This window comes from Ovis aries, chromosome 19 (assembly GCF_016772045.2).
Source record: "Ovis aries strain OAR_USU_Benz2616 breed Rambouillet chromosome 19, ARS-UI_Ramb_v3.0, whole genome shotgun sequence".
Taxonomy (NCBI): domain Eukaryota; kingdom Metazoa; phylum Chordata; class Mammalia; order Artiodactyla; family Bovidae; genus Ovis; species Ovis aries.
In genome coordinates this window covers 28,873,232-28,899,316 of record NC_056072.1, presented here as the reverse complement: position 1 = coordinate 28,899,316, position 26,085 = coordinate 28,873,232, and the positions used below count along the sequence as shown (strand labels likewise).

Here is a 26,085-nt window from a genome sequence, read left to right as displayed (position 1 = left end):
TGGGTCATATGGTAGTTCTGTACTACCACCTGATCTACCAAGACTTTGGCCACTTGATGCAAAGAACTGACTCACTGGAAAAGACCCTGATGCTGGGAAAGATTGAAGGCAGGAGGAGAAGGGGACAACAGAGGGTGGGATGGTTGGATGTCACCACTGACTCAATGGACATGAATTTGAGCAAGCTCCAGGAGTTGGTGATGGACAGAGAAGCTTGGCCTGCTGCAGTCCATGGGGTCGCAAAGAGTCAGACATGACTGAGCAACTGAACTGAACTGACTGATGGTAGTTCTATAGTTAAAATTTTGAGGAACTGTTTTCCAAAGCAGTTGCACTATTTTGCAGTCTCACCAGTTGTGCTTGAGGGTGCAGATTTCTCCATATTCATACTATATTTGTTTTTAAAGAAAACTTTATATCACTGACATAAATTGCTAGCAATCACATAAATAGAAGGGGACCATCAAATCAAACACTAAGAAAACGAGACAGCTTTTCATTTGTAACTTGGTACTCTTGCCTGCTGAAGGCTCTCTAGCTGATGCCTGCTGTCTTCTCGGTTGAAAAGGAGAATTAGGCAACGTTAGAAAGACATATTAGCACTGTTGAAAAAGACGTTGTTGGAAAAGAACTGAAAATGGAATAACTTCTTCCTGTGAGACTCAGTGTTATTTGATGCAATGTCTCAACGATAACTCCAGTCTATGCATCACGTCTTCAGAACACAAGGAGTTTGGAGGCACTGATGTCACGTGCGAGCGTGCTTCATCTTGCTTCAGCTGTCAGCTCCACGGTTACCTCATACAGGGAGCTCAGAGGTGGCTGGTCTAATGTTTGTTATGTTCTTTGTTTTCCTTCTCATAGTCTGGATGTTGTCTAAGAACTCTTTGGTAAATCTGAGGAACTCAAAATTACTACATCCTTGATAGGAAAATAGCTGTTAACCCAGTAAATCCCTTCCTGGGAATGTAGTGTAAGGAAATAATGCAAAAAAGGGAAAATAAAATCTATTGACCTATACATGTTTAGTGCAGGATTTTATATGTATGTACACACACACACACACATATGTATATTTGAGAAAAATTAAGAACAACCACCACAAAAGAAATGGTAAGCCGTGGTGTTTTAGTCAGATAACCAGTTAAAATGATGGTCATGAAGACTTAAAAAGTAACAGGAAAAGTAAAAGGCAGAAGGAGAAGGATGAAAAAAGTAGAATATAAAATTGAAGGTACACCATTAGTATGTATTTTAGTTGGTGGAATAAAGACCAGACTGTAACATGCAAAAAAAATTTTTTTATGGGGCAAGGATTGTTTTTCATGTACCAACTTTATTATTTCAACACATAATGTTTTATATTTTAAAAATTGAAACTATACATTGTGTGTTTTATTCCAACCTTTTTGCTAAGGATTTTTAAAATTTACATTGCCTTATGTTGACTGTAAATAATATTATGTGCTTGCTGTAAATTACAATGAAAGAGTAAGTAATCCCCAAACAAGGTAGGTTTTTGGAATGAGATAAAGACCCTGATAGAAAAGAAAAGGGAAGGTGCTCCTTCAATGAGGTGGTCAGGGAAGTGTTATTCTACTGTCGAAAGAGAAGGAGGTGGTTTTGTAAAGAGCTGTGCTGTCGCTCAGTCGTGTCCGACTCTTTGCAACCCCATGGACTATAGCCTGCCAGGCTCCTCTGCCCATGGGATTTCCCAGGCAAGAATACTGGAGTGGGTTGCCATTTCCTTCTCCAGGGGATCTTCCTGGCCCAGGAATTGAACTCAAGTCTCTGCATTGGCAGGCAGATTCTTTACCACTGAGCCACCAGGGAAGCCCTAGAGAAGAACATTCCAGAAGCAACAGTGTATGTAAAGGTCCAGGATGTAAGCACAGCACTAGGTGTCTCAGGACATGAGAAGGAAAAGGTGGAGGGTATTCAGCTCACAAAACTGAAGGATCAGGATGCAGGAACCATCTTTTAAAGAGCCATTGAAGTCCCTAAGAGCCTATGGGGGTCAAAATGAGTAGGACATGACTTAGCAACTAGACAACAACAAGAATGTTGACAAGGACTGTGGTAGGGAGATGTACTGTGGGCAAGAAGCTCAACTGTTCAGGGAATGAAGAGGAGTGACCGGACAGCTGAGAGATGACACCAACAAGGAAGATGGAATAGTTGCATCCACAGACTTCACCGTGGAGATAGTGTCTAAATGTGTTAGGGAGGAACAGGGAGGAAACCAGCTTCTGAGGCTCCTGGGACAGGGCAGGAAGAAGAGCTGCACTCAAGGGGTCAACTGGGGAGGTGGCATCCTCACAAGGCGGCAAGAGGTGAAGAGAAGACCCGGAGAAAAGGCAGAGGATAGAGCTTCATTCCTGCAGGTGAGGGGAAGAGTTAGGGAGAGAGAGGAGAGGTGAGAGGTCAACTCAGGTGGTGAGTTCCTGGCTGGAGATGGACTCCGGATGCTTGTAGTCCAAGTGTGTTAATATGCAAACTCTGGGGTCTCACCCCAGACCCATGGAATCAGAATCTCTCTGGGATGGAAGTTATAATATTAACAGACACCTCCTGTGATGATGATATGCAGTCAGGCTGGACATCCCCTGCTCAAGATGGTATCTGGTGTCTCTTCCACTTATGACACTGATACCACAATGAAAATTTGCATGAAGGTCCTCAGTTCAGTCACTCAGTCACGACTCTTTGCAACCCTGTGGACTGCAGCACACCAGGCTTCCCTGTCCATCACCAACTCCTGGAGCCTGCTTAAACTAATGTCCATTGAGTGGATGTCATCCAACCAGTGAGCCTCAGAGAGGGGATGGATTCGTGGAGCATTTAAAGGATGACTCAAGGTGAGAAGAGAAGCAGAATGGGTCTAAGGCAATCTGAAACCTATTTCTAAGACCTATGTAAAGACTCTTTTTTGATTGCTAAGTTGTTTGTTTCAAACTGACTTAAAGGGAAAAGAATATATTGGCTTATCAATGACCTTCCAGGGTTAAAGCCATACACCTGGATTCAGGTGCCCAAGTTATGCCATTTGATATCTGACCTGCCTCCTTTTGGCTCTGCTTTCTGTTGACTCCCATCCAGGCTCTACCAGTGCGGTAGCTGAGTTGGTTGCCATCAGCTTCAGCCCCAGCAGCAGGCCTGTAAAACTGGATAGCAAATGTCTACTCCAGTCTTCTTTTATAAAGTGTAAAGAAGAACATAGTTAGCCATCAATCAGAGCAGTTCAATTCCCATCTCCCATTCTCCACCAACACCTGGCAACTCAAGGGGTTTAGAAGTTTGAGGTCTGTAGCCTGGACATCCCTTGACCCTTGCAGGGTCTTCAGGTGACATTTGAGAGGGGCTTGTGTCCCATTGGTAAGATTTGGTGGCAGGCACACCATTTCAGCCCCCTTACTTGATTATTCCTTGTGGCTACAGAACACAAATGCTTATTACCTGAAGCCTGCGATTTTTAACGTAACATGAGAAGTAACAGAGTAGGGGGCAGCAAAGGTCTCATTAAATCCCAGCCACTGATACTTGAACTGCCACCAAGAGAAGCTTTATTTGTCTTTTTTAGTACCTGTCACCAGACACCAAAAAGAACTGCAGGGCCCAGCCCCTGCTCTGTGTACCATGCAGGCCCAAATCACTGAAGCCTGCAAAGAAAAGTGGCCTGCTGTGCTGCAGGGAAGTGCAAGCTTTTTTTAATCAAAAAGAAAATAAAGTATTTGTCTCATAGTTTGGGCACATGAATAATACAGACAATTACATCGTGCATTTCTGTGTACCCTGCTCTCATCTTAAGAAATAAAAACTTAAGTGCCCGGAAGTAACCACTGCCTCGTCTTTGATGTCTCTCATCCTCATAACATGATGACTTTTACTCCATATGTCTGTGAATAACACGCAGTGTTTGCTGGTTTTTCAGCTTCATCCAAACTGTCTCAATCTACCTCTCTCCTGCTACCTAACTGCTCTTTTTCCTGTTTGTCCTTATGTTTGTACATGACCTTCTGAATTGTTTATTTTCACTGTTCTGCAGTATTCTACTTACACTTGTCAAATATATTCATGATTCTCCTGTGCATGGACAGGAAAGTTATTTCCAACTTTTCAATGTTATAAATAGGACTGCTGTGAGCATTCTTGCATGGGTCCTATGCAAATGTGCAAGAGTTTCTACAGGGCTCATATGCAGGTGTGGAACCAGAAGAGTGAGGGTGTATATGTATCTTCACTCCTGACGGATGTGACCAAAAGGCGTTCCAAGGTGTTTGCTGCTGCTGCTGCTGCTGCTAAGTCGCTTCCATCATGTCCAACTCTGCGACCCCAGCGATGGCAGCCCACCAGACTCCCCCATCCCTGGGATTCTCCAGGCAAGAATGCTGGAGTGGGCTGCCATTTCCTTCTCCAGTGCATGAAAGTGAAAAGTGAAAGGGAAGTCTCTCAGTCGTGTCCGACTCTTTGCGACCCCATGGACTGCAGCCTACCAGGCCCCTCCGACCATGGGATTTTCCAGGCAAGAGTACTGGAGTGGGATGCCATTGCCTTCTCCTTCCAACGTGTTTAGGTCAACTTAAATTGCCCCAGCAGCATCTGAGCTGTCCCCAACCTCCATATCCACTCTGAAACATATATGATCCAACTTTTATTTTTTAAGTTTCACCAGTCCAAAACAACATAGAATCTCCTTATTGTTTGAATTAGTATTCTCCTGATTACTGAGGTTAAGACATTTTATTCACATAGAAGTCCAAAGTGTAAAGCTAAATCAGGTGGAATTGTTCTCTTTGGAGGTGGGGTAATGGCTCATATTTAAGACAGCTAAGCTGTTACATTTATTATTTTAAGTACCTGTGGATACTTGTGTTTTTAAATGTTGAGCATAATTTTAAGCAAATGAGTATGCATTAAATGTTTTTGTAGCATATTTTGGCTGGTATTTTGACTGACTTTTTCTTAATTGACTGTGATTTTGGCATTATCTGTGACACATCCTTCCCATCCCTTTATATAAATTAGTTGGGAGTTGGCTTTAATAGCAGGTATGAAAGTCCATCTATGAAGCTGAAGGAGAGAGGACATCTGAGTCCTGAAGGCAAGGATTCTTGGATTCACCAGGCATGCTTCTCATTTAGCGCCTTTGGTCTGGCTGTCCCCTTTGCCTGGAATCCTCCTCACCCACAAAAGCATGTGACTCCTTCCCTCCCCAGCATCAGATTGTCATCGGATCTCAGCTTCTCAGTGAGGAATTACTTCCCTGACTTCGCAATGTATAGTATGTTCCAAACCATCAGACACTCCTATATCTCTCATGGTTCCACCCTGTATTTCCTGCTTGCTGGATGACTTTCTTTGTGAGTTGCTCACTTACTATTTGCTTTGACTGTTATTCTTTCTTTGTCTTTCGCCTACCATCTGTAGAATGTAACTTCAGCAAGGGCAGGCATTTTGAACTGTATTGTTCACTGCTGTCTTCCTGGTACCCAGAAAGGTGTCTGGCACATAGTAGGCACTTCATATAGATTTATGGAGTAATGGGATGGAGTGAGCAAGGAAAAGAGAGCCGAGAAGAGCATTTCTGAGAGACACTGCATGTGCTAGGATCTGAAGATGACTAGAAATGAGAAGGAGAGCTGCAGCCTAAGTGTGACTGTGATTATGAATGGCTGCCCACCCAGGCTCCAGGTGCTGGAGGCGGATACAGGAGACCTAAGTAGAAGCCACAAGCAGCAGTTTGAACTTGATCTTCAAGGCAGTCAGGAGCCTTTACATGACTTTTATCAAGGGAATAACACAATCCTATCTGCATTTTAGAAGAACGTGACTCTGACCCCAACAAGGAGAAATCATAGATGGGGTTAAGGATCTGATTGGAGGCGGGTGGACCATCTAGGGGGAGTCACAGTGATCTTGGTGAGGGAAGATGATACCTCATCAGGTAGCAGCAGGGAGCTGAAGGGACATGGACGTCTCAGAAGATACATCTCTACTGTCCTCTCCTCTGATCCTGAAATTAGTGGAACCTGAGTAAGTCTATGCATCTGGACCTAACTAAGCCAGGAGGCCATGCTTCTACTCAGCATGCTCTTAAGTAATCAAACTGGAAAGTCTTCCAAAGTGTTCCACCCACATCTTCAACTTTCCTCTTGGTGAAAGAAATCTGGAGCACGGCCGCCTTTATTTGAGCAAGCAGTGAATAATGGAGCAGCACGCTGATTGAACTCGAAGTTTTTGGAAGGAAGGTAGCATTCCACATCCAAGCTCCCCTGGTCTCCAGATCTTTTGTGCAAGTAAATTAGTTTCATTTGTCTCAGGGCACCTTTTTCCAGGCCAACTTCTTCCAGCTTGCCTGCAAATGTTTCTCAGTGGTGTGTTTGAGGCTTGGCTGTGTCTCCTTGTCTGGAACAAATCTTTTATTACGAGGAAATAGCTGGAAGATGATTCTGGACTCTTGGACTCTGTTCCCCTCTCAGCTGTTGACTGGGTATTTGATACCTTGGTAATTTTCAGCTTAACCTGTCCTCTCTCCTGCCTGCTTCTCATTACTAAACATTTCACGCTGGAAGCTGAATTTCATACCTACCAGCTCAGCAGTCTTGAGCGAGATGATTAAGAGTAACACCTGTTTCTGTGAGACTCTCCCAAGATGTCATGAAGGCCCCATGTGTTGTTTTCTTTGCTTACCTCCTGGGTTTGCATGATTTTCCTTTGGGCCGGTGGTCATGCCTTCCACTTCAGCCTAAAACCCTCCAGATGATAGGAGTATCATGTTGCTCGTTTCACATGGGAAAGCCACTGTCCACCCTCGTCTTGTTCAAATTGCATTCAAATCTAATTTCCATGGCCCATGTGAGTGGGAGCACCACAGCCCTGTGTCAGCTGTCAGAGTTTAGCAATACCATTTCCAAACATGGGCCAGTAGGCAGCCAGCAGGCACTAGACAGCTGAATGCTGGCGGAAAAAAGCCTCAGACACCTATAGCAGTCCAAACAGTGACTCATCCTGCTATTGCCAGGATAAATATGGGAATAAAGGGTATTTTTCTCTAAGCAGGGAGAATTGTCAAAATGCTTATCACTTTATAAAGTATAACAGATTGTGCCTGTTCATGTTTTGAAATGTTCTAACCCTCCACTAGCTTTTATTTTTCTTTAATGAGTTTAATAATGGCTTTCACCTATTTTTCTTCTTTCTAGGAGGCCTGGAGAACTCAGGAGTTTCCAAGCTGAGCTGCCGCCCGAGCTCTGGATCCACTTGGCAGTGGTGGCCTGTGGCAATCGTCTGGAGGAGACGCTTGTCATGCTCAAATCTGCCGTGCTGTTTAGCCACAGGAAGATGCAATTTCACATCTTCACTGAGGAATCTCTGAAGCCTGAGCTTGATAAGCAGGTGATTGTGCAGAAATTGTGGCACGGTATTCACTGAGTGTAGACAGAGTGTACTGTGGGACATGCATATCCTGTTTCCTACTGTATTTTACTGAATACTCAGCTGTGTGCCCACGAACACTTGACTCTGAGCCTTAAAGTTGTCATCTATAATATAGGGATATTACACCCCCTTAGAGAGAGACGGGGAGGATTAAATGAGGATCAAATGAGATGATGCACTTGAAGCGCTTGACCCAGAGCTCCACCCCTCCTGGTGTTACTGACACTGCTCTCAGTGGGAGTCACGTAGCTTATTTTTATTTGTGTATATATATTTTTTGAATGACAAATAATATCTGCTCATCAAAATAAATTCAAACGGGATGTTATAAATATAAAAGGTAGAAGTCCTTGCTACCCTTCTTCCCCACACAAGAAACTATCAGAGTCAACACTTTTGAGTAATTCTTCCATATTTTTTTCACATACAGGTGTGTGTATGTGTATTTATGCATCTGAGAGATTGAGTATGTATATGTATATTCGTGTATATGTGTGTACTCTTCCTGTATTGAGGAACAAGTAACAGTTCCCTCCCAGTACAGGAGTGCTTTGGAAATAGCTATTTTCTCTGGGCTTGTTGCATGTGCAACTATAAACTGAGTTTGTTTTCCTGGCGAGGCTTCTCTTGCAGTGAGTTCTTGAGTGCTGGCAGAGAGAGCAGCTGTTTTGTTTTGTATCTACCAACTTGTGTCACCGGGGCTACATCCTGCCATCTGAGTAGCCACACTGATGAGAAAGGCCAAAGCAGGATGTTGGGTGACTAGAGACTAATAACCGAAATCTAGAGAATGTATTATGATTTCTAAAGAAAAAAAAAATCGCTTTGACATCCTCTCCTAGAGAAGCCAGGGAAGAAACTGCCTTGGGACTTGAAATTGATTGGCAAATGCCTTGAGAAAGGTCTGCATCAGGGGAAGGGGCAAGCAAAAACATTGAAACACATGTAGGTAGCTTCTCTGAAGCTGTGGTATAATGGGAATTATAATTAATAATAATAATCATAATTTCAAAAATAGAATAGCCTTTATCAAGGGCTTATGATTTACTGTTATTTAATCCTCATAGCAATCCTTTGAAAAAGTTAATAACCATATCCGTAGTTTGCTAACTAATAAAATATCCGTATTTTACTAACTGAGATTATTGAGGCTTGGAGAGTCTCAGTGATTAACTCATCTGATGTCAGTTCAAGGTTTCTGACCCAAATATCCATAAACTTAACTCAACTAGTTCTCAAACTAGTAGATAGAAAACTCAGATTCAAAACTCAGCTCCACTATTCACCTGCTGCCTGATCTTGGGCAAGTCTTGGGGGCTTTCTTGGGGGGCTTCACTAGTCCATTCTAACGGAGAAGGCAATAGTACCCCACTCCAGTATTCTTGCCTGGAAAATCCCATGGATGGAGGAGCCTGGTAGGCTGCAGTCCATGGGGTCACAAAGAGTCAGACATGACTGAGTGACTTCACTTTCACGCATTGGAGAAGGAAATGGCAACCCACTCCAGTGTTCTTGCCTGGAGAATCCCAGGGATGGGGGAGCCTGGTGGGCTACTGTCTCTAGGGTTGCACAGAGTCGGACATGACTGAAGTGACTTAGCAGTAGCAGTCCATTCTAAAGGAGATCAGTCCTGGGTGTTCTTTGGAAGGAATGATGCTAAAGCTGAAACTCCAGTACTTTGGCCACCTCATGCAAAGAGTTGACTCACTGGAAAAGACTCTGATGCTGGGAGGGATTAGGGGCAGGAGGAGAAGGGGACGACAGAGGATGAGATGGCTGGTTGGCATCACTGACTCGATGGATGTGAGTTTGAGTGAACTCCGGGAGTTGGTGATGGACAGGGAGGCCTGGCGTGCTGCGATTCATGGGGTCGCAAAGAGTCGGACACGACTGAGCGACTGAACTGAACATCCCCCTCTGCAACTTGGGACCAGTGGGAGTGATAAAAAGAGATGCTTATCTGTACCCAAGATAGGCTAGGTCAGGCTGCACTAACAACTTCCGGAAAGCTCAGAGACTTTCCACATGCCTGCTGAATGTCTCAGAGGGCCTCTCCACATGGCCCTGTCAGCCTGGGACCAGAGTTAACAGAGACCGTTCTTGCATGTAGCTGGCACCTGCTGGAACATTTGGCCTCTGCAGTTCTTGAGATGCCACTAAAGGAAAGACAGGGACTATCAGAAAGGCACCCCACGGTGCCTTTCACTCCCTCCTCTTGACACTGACATTTCTGTTCCTATTTAACTGTCCAGCAGCAGCCGGTCACAAGACCCACCCAACTCCAAAGGGGCTGAGAAGTATGCTCTGTGCAGGAATGGAGCAAAAGTGGCTATGGGCCAACATTAGTTGGGTCACGTACAGTATCCATTGAACAAGTATTTACTGAGTACCTACTACATGCTAGAAGCTGGGGCATGAGAATGGAACAGAACAGAATGCAGACTTAAATCTTAAAAAGAGAAGGAAGATGTATATATATAATTACAGATGTGTAACAGGTTGTGATTTCTGAAGGGCCCCCTCGATCCTGCCTCCTACTATTCACATCTGTATGTACTCTCCTCCTGCACTGTCCCAGGGCTGGCCTGTATGAACAGTAGCATAGGGAAGAAGTGACACTATGTCGCTTCTGAGATTAGATCTAAAAAGGCACTGCACCTTCCATCTTGGTTGCACTCTTTCTCTCTTAGAGGCCAGCTCTCATGTCAGAGCAGCCCTTGCAGAAGACCATGTGTTAAGGCTTGAAGACTTCTTGCTGACATTCATGCACATGAACTTGGAGACAGGACTTCTCACCCCATCCAGCCTTCAGATGGCTCACCCTCACTCCTCATCCAGAACACCCCAGCTCACAGATTCCTGACCCTAAGAAATGATGTGAGATAATGCATGTTTGTGGTTTTAAGCTAGTAAGTTTTAGGGTCATTTGTTACAAGGCAAGAGCTAATACAGATACACCTACATACGTAATATGTGTGTGCATGGATGCTTAGTAGCCCACCAGGCTCCTCTGTCCATGGAATTTTCCAGGCAAGAATACTGGAGTGGGTTGTCATTTCCTTTTCCAGGGATCTTCCCAACCCAGGGATTGGACCCGCGTCTTGCATCTCGTGCACTGGCAGGCAGATTGTTTACCACTGTGCTACCTGGGGAACAAAAATCAGAAATGACTGAGCGACTGGGCATGAGCACATATGTACGTGTACATAACATAGAGTATGCCAGATGTCCTGCTATGTGGCGAAAAAGGATACAGCTTCTGCCTGGCTATCTCTTGGGATGCCTGGCCCTGGAACCTCGCCACCATGCAGTGAGAAAGTCCAGATTCACCCACAGGAAGAAGCCCACACAGAGAGAAGTCAGGTCCCCAGCCGGTAACTAACCTCCACCACCAGACATGTGAGAACAAGCCGTTAGATGATTGCAGCCCCCAGCCTCCAAGACTTGTAGTTGAGGCCTCAGACACTGTGAAGCAAAGTCAAGCCATCCCATCTGTGCCTTGTCTGTTTTTGATCCTTGGAATCTATGAGCATAATAAATGGTTGTTTTGGAGTAATTTGTTATGAGCCATAGTACTTGGGACGTTATAAATTAGGAGCTATTGTATGGGAAAATTTTGTAGCTACTTGTGCAGTTGGGTTATGTTTTGCGTTGCTCAGATGACTTTATCCCTTTGACGGCTTATTTCCTCAGGTCTTTGTTAGACCAGTGAAGCCCAATTGCAAAGGAAATTATAATAGGGTGTTAAAAATCACAGCAGGGCATATGGCCCCGTTTTTTTTTTTTTTTTTTTCATGTTGAGGTTTTGGTGCCAGTTTAGATGTAAACCATTGGCTCTTTCATAAGTCACAGAATGTTTCTCAGCTTCAATTTCTTCATTTGTATCAAGCAAAAATCTCTCATAGATACACAGAAGGGACAGATGATTCTTGCTCTGCTTATTGTGGAGTCTAAGTGTGAGGCCGTATCAGATTCTACAGATTCCTTGGAATGTTTCTGTCTGGTGGGTACTGTATTAGCCCTAAAACTATAGATCAGCAGCAGTTGGCTTTTGCTCAGCCATGTGAGATGCTGGTGTGTAGGGGCAGGTTATCGCCTCCTTCTCAGGGTTGTCAGTTAGTTTCAACACTGAGGCACTGTGGGAATATCCAGAGTGTCTTGTGGTAACTTTCTGGGAGGCTCAGGGACACATACCTCAGCGTCAGAACAAAACAAAATGCTAATTGCCATCATGATCCCTCTGGAAACTGCATTGTGGGCAAGTGCTGTTTTATTGAAGTAGATTTCTTTTTTAAAGCTGTTTAAGAACTAGAGTTTTTTTAAGCTGTAGACATTGGTGTTTACCACCTACATTGTTGATATTTAATATTTGAAAGTTTCATTTTTGTCATCTCCTAATATAAAGGTTGAAAATGTCAGCTGGTTGGTTTCTTAACCTCTTCAGGCAGTTCACAATCAAATATACAGTTTAACTTTGCCCCCGACTCAGAACCAGAAAATAGTAGGACACAGAAGTGGGGACAGCCATGAGCCTGTTCTGGTGGGGTGCATGAGACACTGACGTTCTGTAATGGTAGATGTGGAACATCATGCCATTGTCAAAACCCATAAAATTGGGTGATAGAAAGAATGACTCCTCATGTAGACTATGGGCTTTACTTGATAATGTTTTGATACTGGGTCATCACTTGTAACAAATGTGCCGCATTCATGCAAGATGTTAATGATGAGGAAACTGTGGGATGAGAAAGGGAAGGAGAGAGGATATATGGGAACTCTGTGTACTTCCTGGTCAACTTTTCTGTAAACATAAAGCTGCTCTGAAAAATAAAGTCTACTGATTAAAATAATTTTATTATAAGATTAATATAAGCAGAGAAAGTAATATACACTCCCTATAAAAGTTTTAAAGAATACAGAAATATAAACATAGAAAATGACACCCCCACTTCCATAGGTACCCACTTTTAACAGTACGGTGCATGTCTGTTCAGATTTTTCCCTGCATGTAAAATAGACGCGTGTATTTTCCCCTGTGTGATAGACCCATATTATAATTTTCTTTTTGGACTTTCTTTTTCTAAAACCTAACTATATATTGTAACTATTTTTTCATAATGGCACATATGCATGCGTGCTAAGTCATTTCAATTGTGTCCAACTCTTTGCGAACCCATGGACTGTATGTAGCCTGCCAGGCTCCTCTGTCCATGGGATTCTCCAGGCAAGAATACTGCAGTTGGTTGCCATGTCCTCCTCCAAGGAATCTTCCCAACCCATGTCTCTTGCGTCTCCTGCATTGGCAGGCGAGTTCTTTACCACTCGTGCCCCCTGTTCTCACCCTTTACAACAGTCCACCGTGTAGTTCCATCATAATGCGTTTGTCCAGTTCCTTATTATTGAGTATTTAATTTGTTCCCAAGGGGATTTTTTTGTTTTTTGTTTTTGTTTTTGTTTTTTTTATTTTTTACTAAAAACTGTGTTTTGGTGAAAGTCCCTGGACCTCTGTCTTGGGGTTTGTTATTACCACTTTCTAAATTGCCCTCTTGGAAGTTTTTTATAATTTACCCTTCCAGCGTTTAGGTGCAAGTTTCCCATCATCCTTGCCAACTCTGGATGCTGTTTTTTTAAATCTTAACAGTGGTCTATTCAGTGAGCACGAGTTGTGGTGATAAAGTTAAACTTCTGTGCGTGCTACCTGAATAATTTCTACATTGCCACTCAGAAGTTTTAGATGTTTTCCATATTTCTGGGGTCTAATCACCCTCCCCTTCCCTGCTATCTTTTTCAGCTTCGACAGTGGCCTGACTCATATACAAAGAAGTTTGAGCACAGAATCTACCCCATCACATTTTCGGCTGGAAACCCTCAAGAATGGAAGAAATTATTCAAACCCTGCGCTGCCCAGAGACTCTTTCTTCCGGTAGGAACACCTGCTTTTAATAAGATGCTGCTTGGGAGAGAATTGCATTTGGAAACATCATGGAATTAACTAGCCTTTGTTTAGAAACATTTTAATTACAGTGGTTACAGTGAAAAATATGTTCCTCTTAGATTTTGTAGTTGATGCTCCTAATGATCAGGGTGTACAGAGAAGTTCCCTGTGGTTGAGAAATTGTGTTTCTCAAAGACTGAGGGACTGAGAGTATCCAGAGCATTCTTGATTATGAATCTTTGTGTCTATGGATCCACATTTACTAGCTCTGTGGACCTCACTAAATCTCTAAACTTCTCTAAGCCTCACTTTCCTCCATAAGCTTGGCACATAGTCGCTGCTCAATAAATGTTATTTTAGATTATCGTTATTTCTCTTATAATAAGAACTACTAGTGGATGTCACCATGTTGCTGTTGTTGCTTTAGTCACTAAGTCATGTCTGACTCTTGCGACCCCATGGACTGTAGCTGCCAGGCTCCTCTGTTCATGGGATTTTCCAGGCAAGAATACTGGAGTGGGTTGCCATTTCCTTCTCCAGGGGATCTTCCTGACTCAGGGATTGAACCCACGTCTCTGACATTGGCAGGCAAATTCTTTACCACTGAGCTACCAGGGAAGCCCAGCTGTACCTTTGCTAGGGAATAATTCAGAGAAGGTCCAGAGTTCCAGTTCACTTTTCCATTTGGAGTGTTCAAGTTGAAAGTCTTTGTTTCCTTTTTAAAAAAATCCTAAATAGAAAAGCACCAAAGATATACTAAAACTGACAATATCACTGAACAAAATGGCAGCTTTGACTTGTGAATTGCAGCCTTGACATTTGTGAAGGTCATGCTTTCAGTAAACATTTATTGAGTGCCCATTAGGTGCTAAGCTCCGGCTTAGTGATGGTGATATGGCAGTGAACAAGACACCATGGTCTTTTTAAATTTTTTTTAATTTTTATTGAAGTATAGTTGATTTACAATGTTGTGTTACTTTCTGCTGTACAGCAAAGTGAGTCGGTTATAACTAGCATATATCCAGTCTTTTTTAGATTCTTTCCCTATACAGGTCATTATGGAGTATTCAGTAGAGTTCCCTGTGCTATACAGCAAATCCTTAATAGTTGTTTATTGATCTTGCCTCCTTGGAGTTTGAGTCTAGCATGGAAATGAACAAGAACTTAGAAATGTGATCCATGCTGAGATGGAGAACAATCTCATGGATGTATGTAACATAGGGTTACACTCTGATCTGGGGGAGATCTAGATGGTTCTGTTGAGAAATGGCTTTTATGCTGAAATGTGAAAGAAGGAGAAGTAGCAGGAGGTGGTCACTGGGTGACTAGAGTCTGAGAAGTAATGAGAGAAAAAGGTTCCAGGTAAATGGAATAGTAGGTGCACAGGCCCTACTACAAAAGTAGGAAGGCACATGTTTGAGAAGATAGAATATCCCAGTAACTGAAAACAGAGTGTGGTGGAATAGAAGGGGTTGACAGGGTCTGGAGCCTGCAGACTCTATAAGCCATGTTGGAATGTCTGACCTTTGTGTTTAGGACAGTGAGATGCCACTGAACAATTCTTAGCTTGGAAGTGAAGTCATCTGACTTGGGTATTGAAGAGGATTCAGGGATTTCCCTGGTGGTTCAGTGGCTAAGACTCCATGCTCCAATGCAGGGGACTGGGTTCAATCCCTGGTCAGGGAACTAGATTCCACATGCCACAACTAAGATCTGGCACAGCCAAATAAATAAATACATATTTAGGAGGAAAAAAAAGGATTTACTGGTTCATTACAGTATGGATAGTGGAATTGCTGAGACCAATTAATACTGACTTCAGCTATGGCAGTTGGTTGCCTTCGAGATGGATGCAGACCATGCCTCCATCCCTATGAGTAGCTGGCTGTGAGAGTTGAAGTGGAGGTGATCAAGATTTCACCAAGGTTTCTGATCTGAACAGCTTTTAAAGTTGATCTGTTTGAAATTGCCTGTATTCAGCTATTTATGTCCTACAAAAAAGGCTGTTTCTTTTAGTTCAACCTATACAATGTATGTGTGTGTGTGTGAGCTCAGTTGTGTCCAACTCTCTGTGACTCCATGGATTGAAGCCTGCCGCTCCTCTGTCCATGAACTTTTCCAGGCAAGAATACTGGAGTGGGTTACCATTTCCTACTTCGGAGGATCTTCCTGACCCAGGGATCAAACACACATCTCTTGTGTCTCCTGCATTGGCAGGCAGACTCCTCACCATTTCGTCGCCTGGGAGTGTATAATAGTAGTGCTATTTAGAGATGGAAAAGGGGACTTGCCTGGCGATCCAGTGGTTAAGACTCTGTGCTTCCAGCATAGAGGGCATGGGTTCAATCCCTGATTGGGAACCTAAGAGTCCATATGCTACACGGTGGGGCCAAAAAAAACCCAAAAAATGTAAAAACAAAACTTCAGAGATGGAAAAGGCTATAAAGAAATATCATTATTTGTAAAGGGAGAAGATGAGTTTAATCAGGGTCATATTTTGATTTTGAGGTACCTGGGAAACATCCACACAAGGAGGCCTTACCATCTGTTGGTCTGAAACCCCAAATGGCAAATGGCATTCTTAGCATTTCCTACTCAGAACTCGTGAAAAAGAAATACAACCTGGATGTACTATTAGTGGCGATTTGCTGCGCAAGTTCACTGACTACTAAATGACCTGTTTTTCACATGATACAGCCTTTAGTACAGGTTGTGACATGGGATTCACTTCATGAAACAAAGTAAGAAGTGGCTCAGATGGTAAAGAATCCGCCCACAGTGTAGGAGACCCAGAAGATCCCTTGGAGAAGGGAATGGCAACCCATTCTAGTATTCTTTTTCTTTTTTTTTCCATTCTAGTATTCTTGCCTGGAGAATCCCATGGACAGGGGAGCCTGGAGAGTTATAGTCCAGGGGTCTCAAAAAGTCGGAGACAACTGAGCGACTAACACTTTCACTTCACTTTCAAGAAGCAACTACCCTAAATCAGAGCTAAAAACTCTGGGTTGGTGTTATGAAAACTACTTGAGAAGACAAGAAAAAAAATCTCAAGCTTCTGCTTAACTGTTTTAATGGGAAAATATTAGAAATCCCAAGTTATTATTGGAAAATTGTCTCCCCAACCTACCAGAAAAATAGTAACAACCCAGGAGAAGACATTTGAATTTTCCCTGACCTTGAATTGTGACTTTACTGCCACTATTAAAAAAACAAACCTACCACATGATGGTTTTCATTCATTCCCCGCAAAACAAGTCTATTCCATTTTGAATGACAAATGAGTGCTGGAATTCCTTATCTGCTTTTGATAATGGAAACTAGCCCTTCTTAAAAATAATAAAGAGAGATTGTGGTTGACAGGACATTTACTTTCCCTGAGTTGTATATCATAACAGAAGATTATAAACATGGCTTTTCTGGACATCAGTGAGATATATTGATCTTCATGGTAATTTGAAATAAAGTCTAGGTGATGTTTTCCTTGAAATTTGTCTCTATAAAACCAAATCAGGGGTGCTGCTCAGTCAGTGCAGAGGAGATGGAGATTCTAAAATGCAAACATTCTGGCCCTGGTTAGTCCAGTGACTGAGAATCAGTCTTACCTCTTTTCTGAGGCGGTGTCATCTGTAGATGAAACCTTTTCTCAGTAAAAAGTGAAAGTAGCTCAGTCGTGTCTGACTCTTTGCAACCCCATGGACTCTACAGTCCATGGAATTCTCCAGGCCAGAATACTGGAGTCGGTAGTTTTTCCCTTCTCCAGGGGATCTTCCCAACCCAGTTCTCCCACATTGTAGAAGGATTCTTTACCAGCTGAGCCACAAGGGAAGCCCAAGAGTACTGGAGTGGGTAGCCTATCCCTTCTTCAGTGGATCTTTCCAATCCAGGAATCGAACCAGGGTGTCTGGCATTACAAGCGAATTCTTTACCGACTGAGCTATCAGGGAAGCCCTTTTCTCAGGTAAGATTTTACTAATCAGAGCATGAACCTTTGCAAGTCAAACCTATTAGATTCTCACGTACAATTAGTGGAATTCAGATCCCACCAATTCAAGATTTATGAAGTCCTAAATCAATCAATGGTCGTTAACTTTTCTGTTTCTGTGAACAGTGGACCTAAGGACCATTATTAGTGCAGGCTAACAGGTGACTTGATGAAGCTCCTTAGGCATGAAGCTCAAAAGTATTTAAAACAATATGCCAACCACAGATAAGTCAAATCTGTCCTTTCAAATTGATCCTGGAGGACTTTTCCCTTTTTGCATAGTAAAAGCCAAAAAAGCCTTTACTTTTGTAAGAACAACTGTTTTGTGAATTCACATCACCTTTTCTATTTAATAGGAATTAGCAAGATTTTATACTGAATCTCCACATTTTGTTACACAATGTGCCTGTTTGATTATAAAGACCTATCTCCTCAATAATGTTCTCCTCTGCAGATCCTGGGCTTCCCAGGTATCTCTAATAGTAAGAACCTGCCTGCCAATGCAGGAGACCTGAGACTCAAGTTTCAGTCCCTGTTAGTTATCCAGGCTCCTCTGTTCATGGAATTCTCCAGGCAAGAATACTGGACTGGGATGCCATTTCTTTCTCCAGGGGATCTTCCCAACCCAGGAATGGAACTGGGTCTCCCACATTGCAGGCAGATTCTTTACCAGCTGAGCTACCAGGGAAGCCCATAAACTCTCACTAATTCCTATTAAAGAAAGAAAAGGTGATGTGAATTCACAAAACATAAATATGTCCTGAGAATTTTTTAACTGTATTTCCAACGAACTTATCCCATTCTTTAATATTTCAAAGAAATACCATGCCATATAAAAATCTTAATTACCTAGATTTTCTATATAACATCAAGAGCAACAACATGTAACCTTCCCTTTTTGCCCTTATAGTTTGTTAAATAGGTCTTTATCTGGTTCCAGTATTTGGAAAACTTTATGCCCACTAGAATGTTCTAATGCAGCTGCCATATGTTGAGGGAAAAGAGAGGTTTACTTGGCTTATTAGAACTTTGTTTTATTAGAACTTTTTATAATTAAGGTAAGCTTTTTGTATTATCAATAATATGTTTCAGAATTAGCAATTGAGACTTCCTTGGAAAGAACCTTTTGTATTTCAACAAACATTGACAAGCAAATAGGAATATATTAAAAAGCCTTATTAAGAGGAACATCAGTTTGCATCATCATAAATGATGTCTGTATATTTTCATCAAGCTCTAAGAGGCCTTATATTATCAGGATGAAGTTAACTACATAAAAGATCGCATGAAAACAACCCTAGACAGCAATCTTGTTGGACAAGTTTTCCACATTTGCTCACACATTATTAAACATTTGATATTCGGGGTATTAGTTACAACTCTTGGTTACCTGTGAGAGAAACTCAATTTCAACTATGAATAGCTAAGCATAGAAAGTGAAAGATGAGAATTAAAAAGTTGGCTTAAAACTCCAGGACATGGAACCAACCTAGATGTCCATCAGCAGACAAATGGATAAGAAAGCTGTGGTACATATACACAATGGAATATTACTCATCCATTAAAAAGAATACATTTGAACCAGTTCTAATGAGGTGGATGAAACTGGAGCCTATTATACAGAATGAAGTAAGCCAGAAAGAAAAACACCAATAGAGTATACTAACACATATATATGGAATTTAGAAAGATGGTAATGATAACCCTGTATGTGAGACAGCAAAAGAGACACAGATGTATAGAACAGTCTTTTGGACTCTGTGGGAGAGGGTGAGGGTGGGATGATATGGAAGAATGGCATTGAAACTTGTAAATTATCACATGTGAAACAAATCGCCAGTCCAGGTTCAATGCATGATACAGGGTGCTCGGGGCTGGTGCACTGGGATGACACAGAGGGATGGGATGGGGAGGGAGGTAGGAGGGGGGGTTCAGGATGGGGAACACATGTACACCCATGGTGGATTCATGTCAGTGTATGGCAAAACCAATACAATATTGAAAGTTAAATAAATAGATTAAAAAAACTGAGATTAAAAAGAAAAGTTGACTTAAAACTCAATATTCAAGAAACTAAGATCATGGCATCTGGTCCCATAACTTCACGGCAAATAGCTGGGAAAACAATGGAAACAGTGACAGACTTTATTTTCTTGGGCTCCAAAATCACTGCAGATGGTGACTGCAGCCATGAAATTAAAAGGTGTTTGCTCCTTGAAAGAAAAGCTATGACGAACCTAGACAGCATATTAAAAAGCAGAGACATTACTTTGCCAACAAAGGTCCATCTAGTCAGTTCAGTTCAGTTCAGTCACTCAGTCATGTCCGATTCTTGATGACCCCATGAATCCCAGCACGCCAGGCCGCCCTATACATCACCAACTCCCGGAATTTACCCAAACTCATGTCCATTGAGTTGGTGATGCCATCCAACAATCTGATCCTCTGTCATCCCCTTCTCCTCCTGCCTTCAATCTTTGCCAGGGTCTTTTCAAATGAGTCAGTTCTTTGCATCAGGTGGCCAAAGTACTGGAGTTTCAGCTTCAGCATCACTCCTTCCAATGAACACTCAAGACTGATCTCCTTTAGGGTGGACTGGTTGGATCTCCTTGCAGTCCAAGGGACTCTCAAGAGTCTTCTCCAACACCACAGTTCAAAAGCATCAGTTCTTTGGGGCTCAGCTTTCTTTATAGTCCAACTGTCACATCCATACATAACTACTGGAAAAACCATAGCCTTGACTAGACGGACCTTTGCTGGTTAAGTAATGTCTCTCCTTTTTAATATGCTGTCTAAGTTGGTCGTAACTTTCCTTCCAAATTTTGGAGCCCCCCAAAATAAAGTCAGCCACTGTATCCACTGTTTCCCCATCGATTTACCATGAAGTGATGGGACTGGATGCCATGATCTTAGTTTTCTGAGTGTTGAGCTTTAAGCCAACTTTTTCACTCTCCTCTTTCAATTTCATCAAGAGGCTCTTTAGTTCTTCTTCACTTTCTGCCATAAGGGTGGTGTCATCTGCATATCTGAGGTTATTGATATCTCTCCCGGCAATCTCGATTCCAGCCTGTGTTTCTTCCAGCCTAGAGTTTCTCATGATGTAGTCTGCATAGAAGTTAAATAAGCAGGGTGACAATATACAGCCTTGATGTACTCCTTTTCCTATTTGGAACCAGTCTGTTGTTCCATGTCCAGTTCTAACTATTGCTTCCTGACCTGCATAGAGGTTTCTCAAAAGGCAGGTCATTCCCATCTGGCATTCCCATCTCTTTCAGAATTTTCCACAGTTTATTGTGATCCACACAGTCAAAGGCTTTGGCATAGTCAATAAAGCAGAAATAGATGTTTTTCTGGAACTCTCTTGCCTTTTCATGATCCAGCAGATGTTGGCAATTTGATCTCTGGTTCCTCTGCCTTTTCTAAAACCAGCTTGAACATCTGGAAGTTCACGGTTCACGTATTGCTGAAGCCTGGCTTGGAGAATTTTGAGCATTACTTTACTAGCGTGTGAGATGAGTGCAGTTGTGCAGTAGTTTGAGCATTCTTTGGCATTGCCTTTCTTTGCCATCTAGTCAAGGCTATGGTTTTTCTAGTAGTCATGTATGGATGTGAGAGTTGGACTATAAAGAAAGCTGAGTGCCGAAGAATTGATGCTTTTGAAATGTGGTATTGGAGAAAACTCTTGAGAGTTCCTTCAACTGCAAGGAAATCCAACCAGTCCATCCTAAAGGAAATCAATCCTGACTGTTCATTGGAGGGACTGATGCTGAAGCTGAAACTCCAATACTTTGGCCACCTAATGCGAAGAACTGACTCATTTGAAAAGACCCTGATGCCGGGAAAGATTGAAGGCAGGAGGAGAAGGGGATGACAGAGGATCAGATGATTGGATGGCATCACCAACTCAACGGTCATGAGTTTGAGTAAACTCCAGGAGTTGGTGATAGACAGGGAAGCCTCACATGCTGTAGTCCATGGGGTTGCAAAGAGTCAGACATGACTGAGTGACTGAACTGAACTGAAGCAGAAAAGGTGGTTTATTCACTTATCTGACTGTGGCGTCCAGATCAGAGGACTGATCTCAAGCACAACTAGATCCAAAGGCTGCTGTAATGTCGCCAGGGCTCTGTCTCTCTTGTAGTCCTTTACTAGGCTCACTCTGTGAGAATGATAATTGCTTGAAGCAGCCTGAGAATCATGTTCTAGAAACTTAGCTCCTGCTGCTGCTGCTCAGTTGCTTCAGTCGTGTCCAACTCTGTGCGACTCCATAGACGGCAGCCCATCAGGCTCCACCGTCCCTGGGATTCTCCAGGCAAGAACACTGGAGTGGGTTGCCATTTCCTTCTCCAATGGATGAAAGTGAAAAGTGAAAGGGAAGTCGCTCAGTCGTGTCTGACTCTTAGCGACCCCATGGACTGCAGCCTGCCAGGCTCCTCCGTCCATGGGATTTCCCAGGCAAGAGTACTGGAGTGGGGTGCCATTGCCTTCTCCGCAGTGAAAAAAGAACCTGGCAGGGTGGTGACATCTGAAATGGCAGCTTCTGGCCCTGAGGCTTATGAGACCTTCCCTTCATTGGAAGGCAAAGTCTTAATCACTGGACCTTGCGGGGAGTCCCAGAACATTATTTTTAAAACAACTATCTAGAATCTTTGGAAACTGTCCTAATGGCCTAAGCAAATGAAGAAACAGATTTCTTACTCAAGAAATCTACTAAAACTTAATAAGAAAGAGTGAGAGTCTGTGCCAGTTGAGCCATGACCCACTCCCTCCCTCTCCCCTTCTAGCTTAGCATGGTGGAAACCCAACTCAGTTCAGTCAAGAACATAGGAATCCTTTCCTCCACAGCTCCCAGTTGAGGGGTTTGGTATTTTCTTGGGTGCAGGGGGTGGGGAGGTCATCAGCATTTCTCATCTCTACCAGCAGTGTCTTTCAGAAGCTTAAATTCCAGGCAAAAATAGCCAAGGTTTCAGAGGCTCCATTCATTAAGAGAAAGCTTCATGAGAGCAAGAAGCTAAATAAACTATAGGCCAGTTAGTTTACAAGGGAGAACCAGGGGAAGAAATATAAAAAGTGCCCTTCTGGTCAGAACAAAGTCCAAAGACCAGCTCCTAAAACTGTCCCCTCAGATGTGCCTGAATTTAATGGATCATCCTGTGGAGCAACTCGTGCTCAGGCCATTGTCAAAAATAGAAGAGCAATCAGCTGGAATTAGTGAAGGCTAACAGCTGGGTCATCGATAAAGCAAGAGAGTTCCAGAAAAATATCTATTTCTGCTTTATTGACTATGCCAAAGCCTTTGACTGTGTGGATCACAATAAATTGTGGAAAGTTCTGAAAGAGATGGGAATACCAGACCACTTGACCTGCCTCTTGAGAAACCTCTATGCAGGTCAGGAAGCAACAGTTAAAACTGGACGTGGAACAACAGACTAGTTCCAAATAGGAAAAGGAGTACATCAAGGCTGTATATTGTCACCCTGCTTATTTAACTTCTATGCAGAGTACATCATGAGAAACACTGGGCTGGAAGAAGCACAAGCTGAAATCAAGATTGCCTGGAGACATATCAATAACCTCAGATATGCAGATGACACCACCTTTATGGCAGAAAGTGAAGAAGAACTAAAAAGCTTCTTGATGAAATTGAAAGAGGAGAGTGAAAAAGTTGGCTTAAAGCTCAACATTCAGAAAACTAAGATCATGGCATCTGGTCCCATCACTTCATTGGAAATAGATGGGGAAACAGTGGAAACAGTGTCAGACTTTATTTGGGGGGGCTCCAAAATCACTGCATATGGTGATTGCAGCCATGAAATTAAAAGACGCTTACTCCTTGGAAGGAAAGTTATGACCAACCTAGACAGCATATTAAAAAGCAGAGACATTACTTTGCCAACAAAGGTCCATCTAGTCAAGGCTATGGTTTTTCCAGTGGTCATGTATGGATGTGAGAGTTGGACTGTGAAGAAAGGTGAGCACCGAAGAATTGATGCTTTTAAACTATCGTGTTGGAGAAGACTCTTGAGAGTCCCTTGGACTGCAAGAAGTTCCAACCAGTCCATCCTAAAGGAGACCATTCCTGGGTGTTCATTGGAAGGACTGATGCTGAGGCTGAAACTCCAATACTTTGGCCACCTCATGCGAAGAGTTGACTGATTGGAAAAGACCCTGATGCTGAGAGGGATTGGGGGCAGGAGGAGAGGGGGACGACAGAGGATGAGATGGCTGGATGGCATCACCTACTCTATGACATGAGTTAGGGTAAACTCCGGGAGTTGGTAATGGACAGGGAGGCCTGGCATGCTGTGATTCATGGGGTCGCAAAGAGTGAGACACGACTGAGTGACTGAACTGAACTGAACTGAACAGCTGGGTATAATACCAACAGTGGTGAACAGCTTATGAGAAAGATTAGAGGAATAGTCAATCAAAAAGAGCCCTGATAAAAACCACTGTCATCTTGGGTGACCGTGGGTATTTATAGGCTGCATCCTCTGAGGAAAAACTATAGATTTCACACACAAGATGAAGTGGACTACACTGAAATAGTCCAGTCAAGATACTAAACAAATAAACAACATCCACAAGCCCTGCACTTTTTCTAGTGGGGTATAGTGTGGGCAGGGGAGAGTTATCCAAAGTTGCTAAAACATCCTGAAACGTATTATCATGCTAAAATATATTAACATGCTAAAAATATCATCTAAATTTTTTTTCAACAAAAAATTATAAGGCAGTCAAATAAAGAAGAAAGTGTGACTCATTCACAGGAAAAAAATGCAGGCAACAGAAACTGACTGGTGAGAAGACCCAGCTGTCAGATTTAGTAGAAAAAGACTTCAGGGAAGCCATTACAAATATATTCAAGCTATAAAAGGAACCTGTGGTTTAAAAAGTAAAATAAGATATGATGATGATGTTTTGTAAAATTGAGACTGTCAGTAAAGAAATCTAATTTTTTTTAAAAGAGCCACATAGAAGTTCTAGAGTTGAAAGGTAAAATAACTGAAGTGAAAAAATCAGCTATTTATTTTAACGTAAAGTAGAAATAATCAGTAAACTTGAAAATAATCAAATATTAAGATTATACAACCTGAAGAACAGGCAAAAATAACAAATAAAATTGAGCAGAGACTTGGAGACGTGAAGTACCATTGGACCCACCAGGACACATATGATGGCAACATCAGAAGGAAAGGAGAGAGAGAAATAATAGAAAAAATTTTTGAAAAAATAATGGTTGTAAACTTGTAAATTTGATGAATACAATTTACACATGGAAAATCAACTCCAAGTAAGATAAACTCAAAGATATCCACACACAAATCATGGTAAAAACCCTGAAAGACAAAAACAAAGTCTTACAAGCTGTAAAAGAAAAATACTTGTCATGTGTAAGGCAACTCCAATAAGATTAATAGCCGACTTCTCATTAGAAATTGTGGGGACTTCCCTGGTAGTGCATCTGAGCCACCAGGGAAGCCCCAAGTATACTGGAATGGGTAGCCTATCCCTCCTGTAGGAGGTCTTCCCAACCCAGAAATCAAACCCAGGTCTCCGGCATTGCAGGGCGGTTCTTTACCAGCTGAGTTACCATCAGTTCTTGGCTTGGGAAGATCCCCTGGAGAAGGGGATACCCACTCCAGTATTCTTGGGCTTCCCTGGCGGCTCAAACGATAAAGAATCTGCCTGCAATGCAGGAGACCTGGGTTTGATCACTGGGTTGGAAAGATTCCCTGGAGGAGGGCATGGCATCCCACTCCAGTATTCTTGCCTGGAGAATCCCGCAGACAGAGGACACAACCGAAATGACTTAGCACTCACGCACTGGGAACTAAGATTCCACAGGCTGCATGGTGTGGCCATAAAGTGAAAAAGCAAAAACTGTGGATACCCTGAGACCATGAGATAACATTATTTGAAGTGCCAAAAGATGGGGAGAACCTCAACCAAAAACTTTATATCCAGCAAAATAGTTTTTAAGTTGAAGGTGAAATAAAGTCACTCCCAAATTAACAAAATCTGACATAATTCATTTACAGCAGAACCACAAGAATAAAGGAAGTTCTAAAAGCAAATGACTCCAGACAGTGATTAAAAAATCATGTTTAAAAAAGAGTATAATAAAGGCATTAATGCAAAAGAAAGTATAAATGAGTATTTCTTACCCTTTATTCTCTTGATTGATTTTAAAAATGATTGTGTAAAACATTATGTTTATATTTTGGATTTGTACTGTTAAAATATATTTAATAATAATAGCGCAAAGGAGGTTAGATGAAGAAAAATTATATGGAATAAGAAAATGACAGCAGATAGTAACTTGAATCCACAGGAACAAATGAACAAAATTTAAAATGTCATATGAAAAAGTTAATATAACAAACTCCATAAATATATACATGTTCTTCTTCCTCTCTCAGCTTCTTTAAAACACATAAAATTATATGAAGTAGCAATTATACTGTTGGGCTTATAACAGTATTGATGTAATATAATATAATAATGATAATATAATGTAATGCAATGATGTTATAAAATGAAGAAGAGGAAATAGAGTTATATATGACTGACATTTGTATATCTCACTGGAATGTAGTGTAAATCTGAGGTGTATTCTGATAAGACATATATGATAATCTCTAGAGCAACCACCAAGGAAACATCTCAAAAAGCATGGTGAAAAGAAATGTATTAAAATGTATTAAAATTCAAAAATACTCAGTGCAAA

General features: G+C 42.1%; 1 protein-coding gene across 1 annotated transcript in view; it reads left to right on the top strand.

Annotated features, from left to right (window-relative positions):
• The window catches only part of GXYLT2 (glucoside xylosyltransferase 2), an 82,745-nt gene that overhangs the window by 15,418 nt on the left and 41,242 nt on the right, over positions 1-26,085 (top strand). Inside the window, exons 2-3 of the mRNA XM_027958163.3 lie at positions 7,203-7,395; positions 13,229-13,360. Of these exons, the coding sequence (XP_027813964.1) occupies positions 7,203-7,395; positions 13,229-13,360 (325 nt within the window). The remainder of the gene's footprint in view (positions 1-7,202; positions 7,396-13,228; positions 13,361-26,085) is intronic.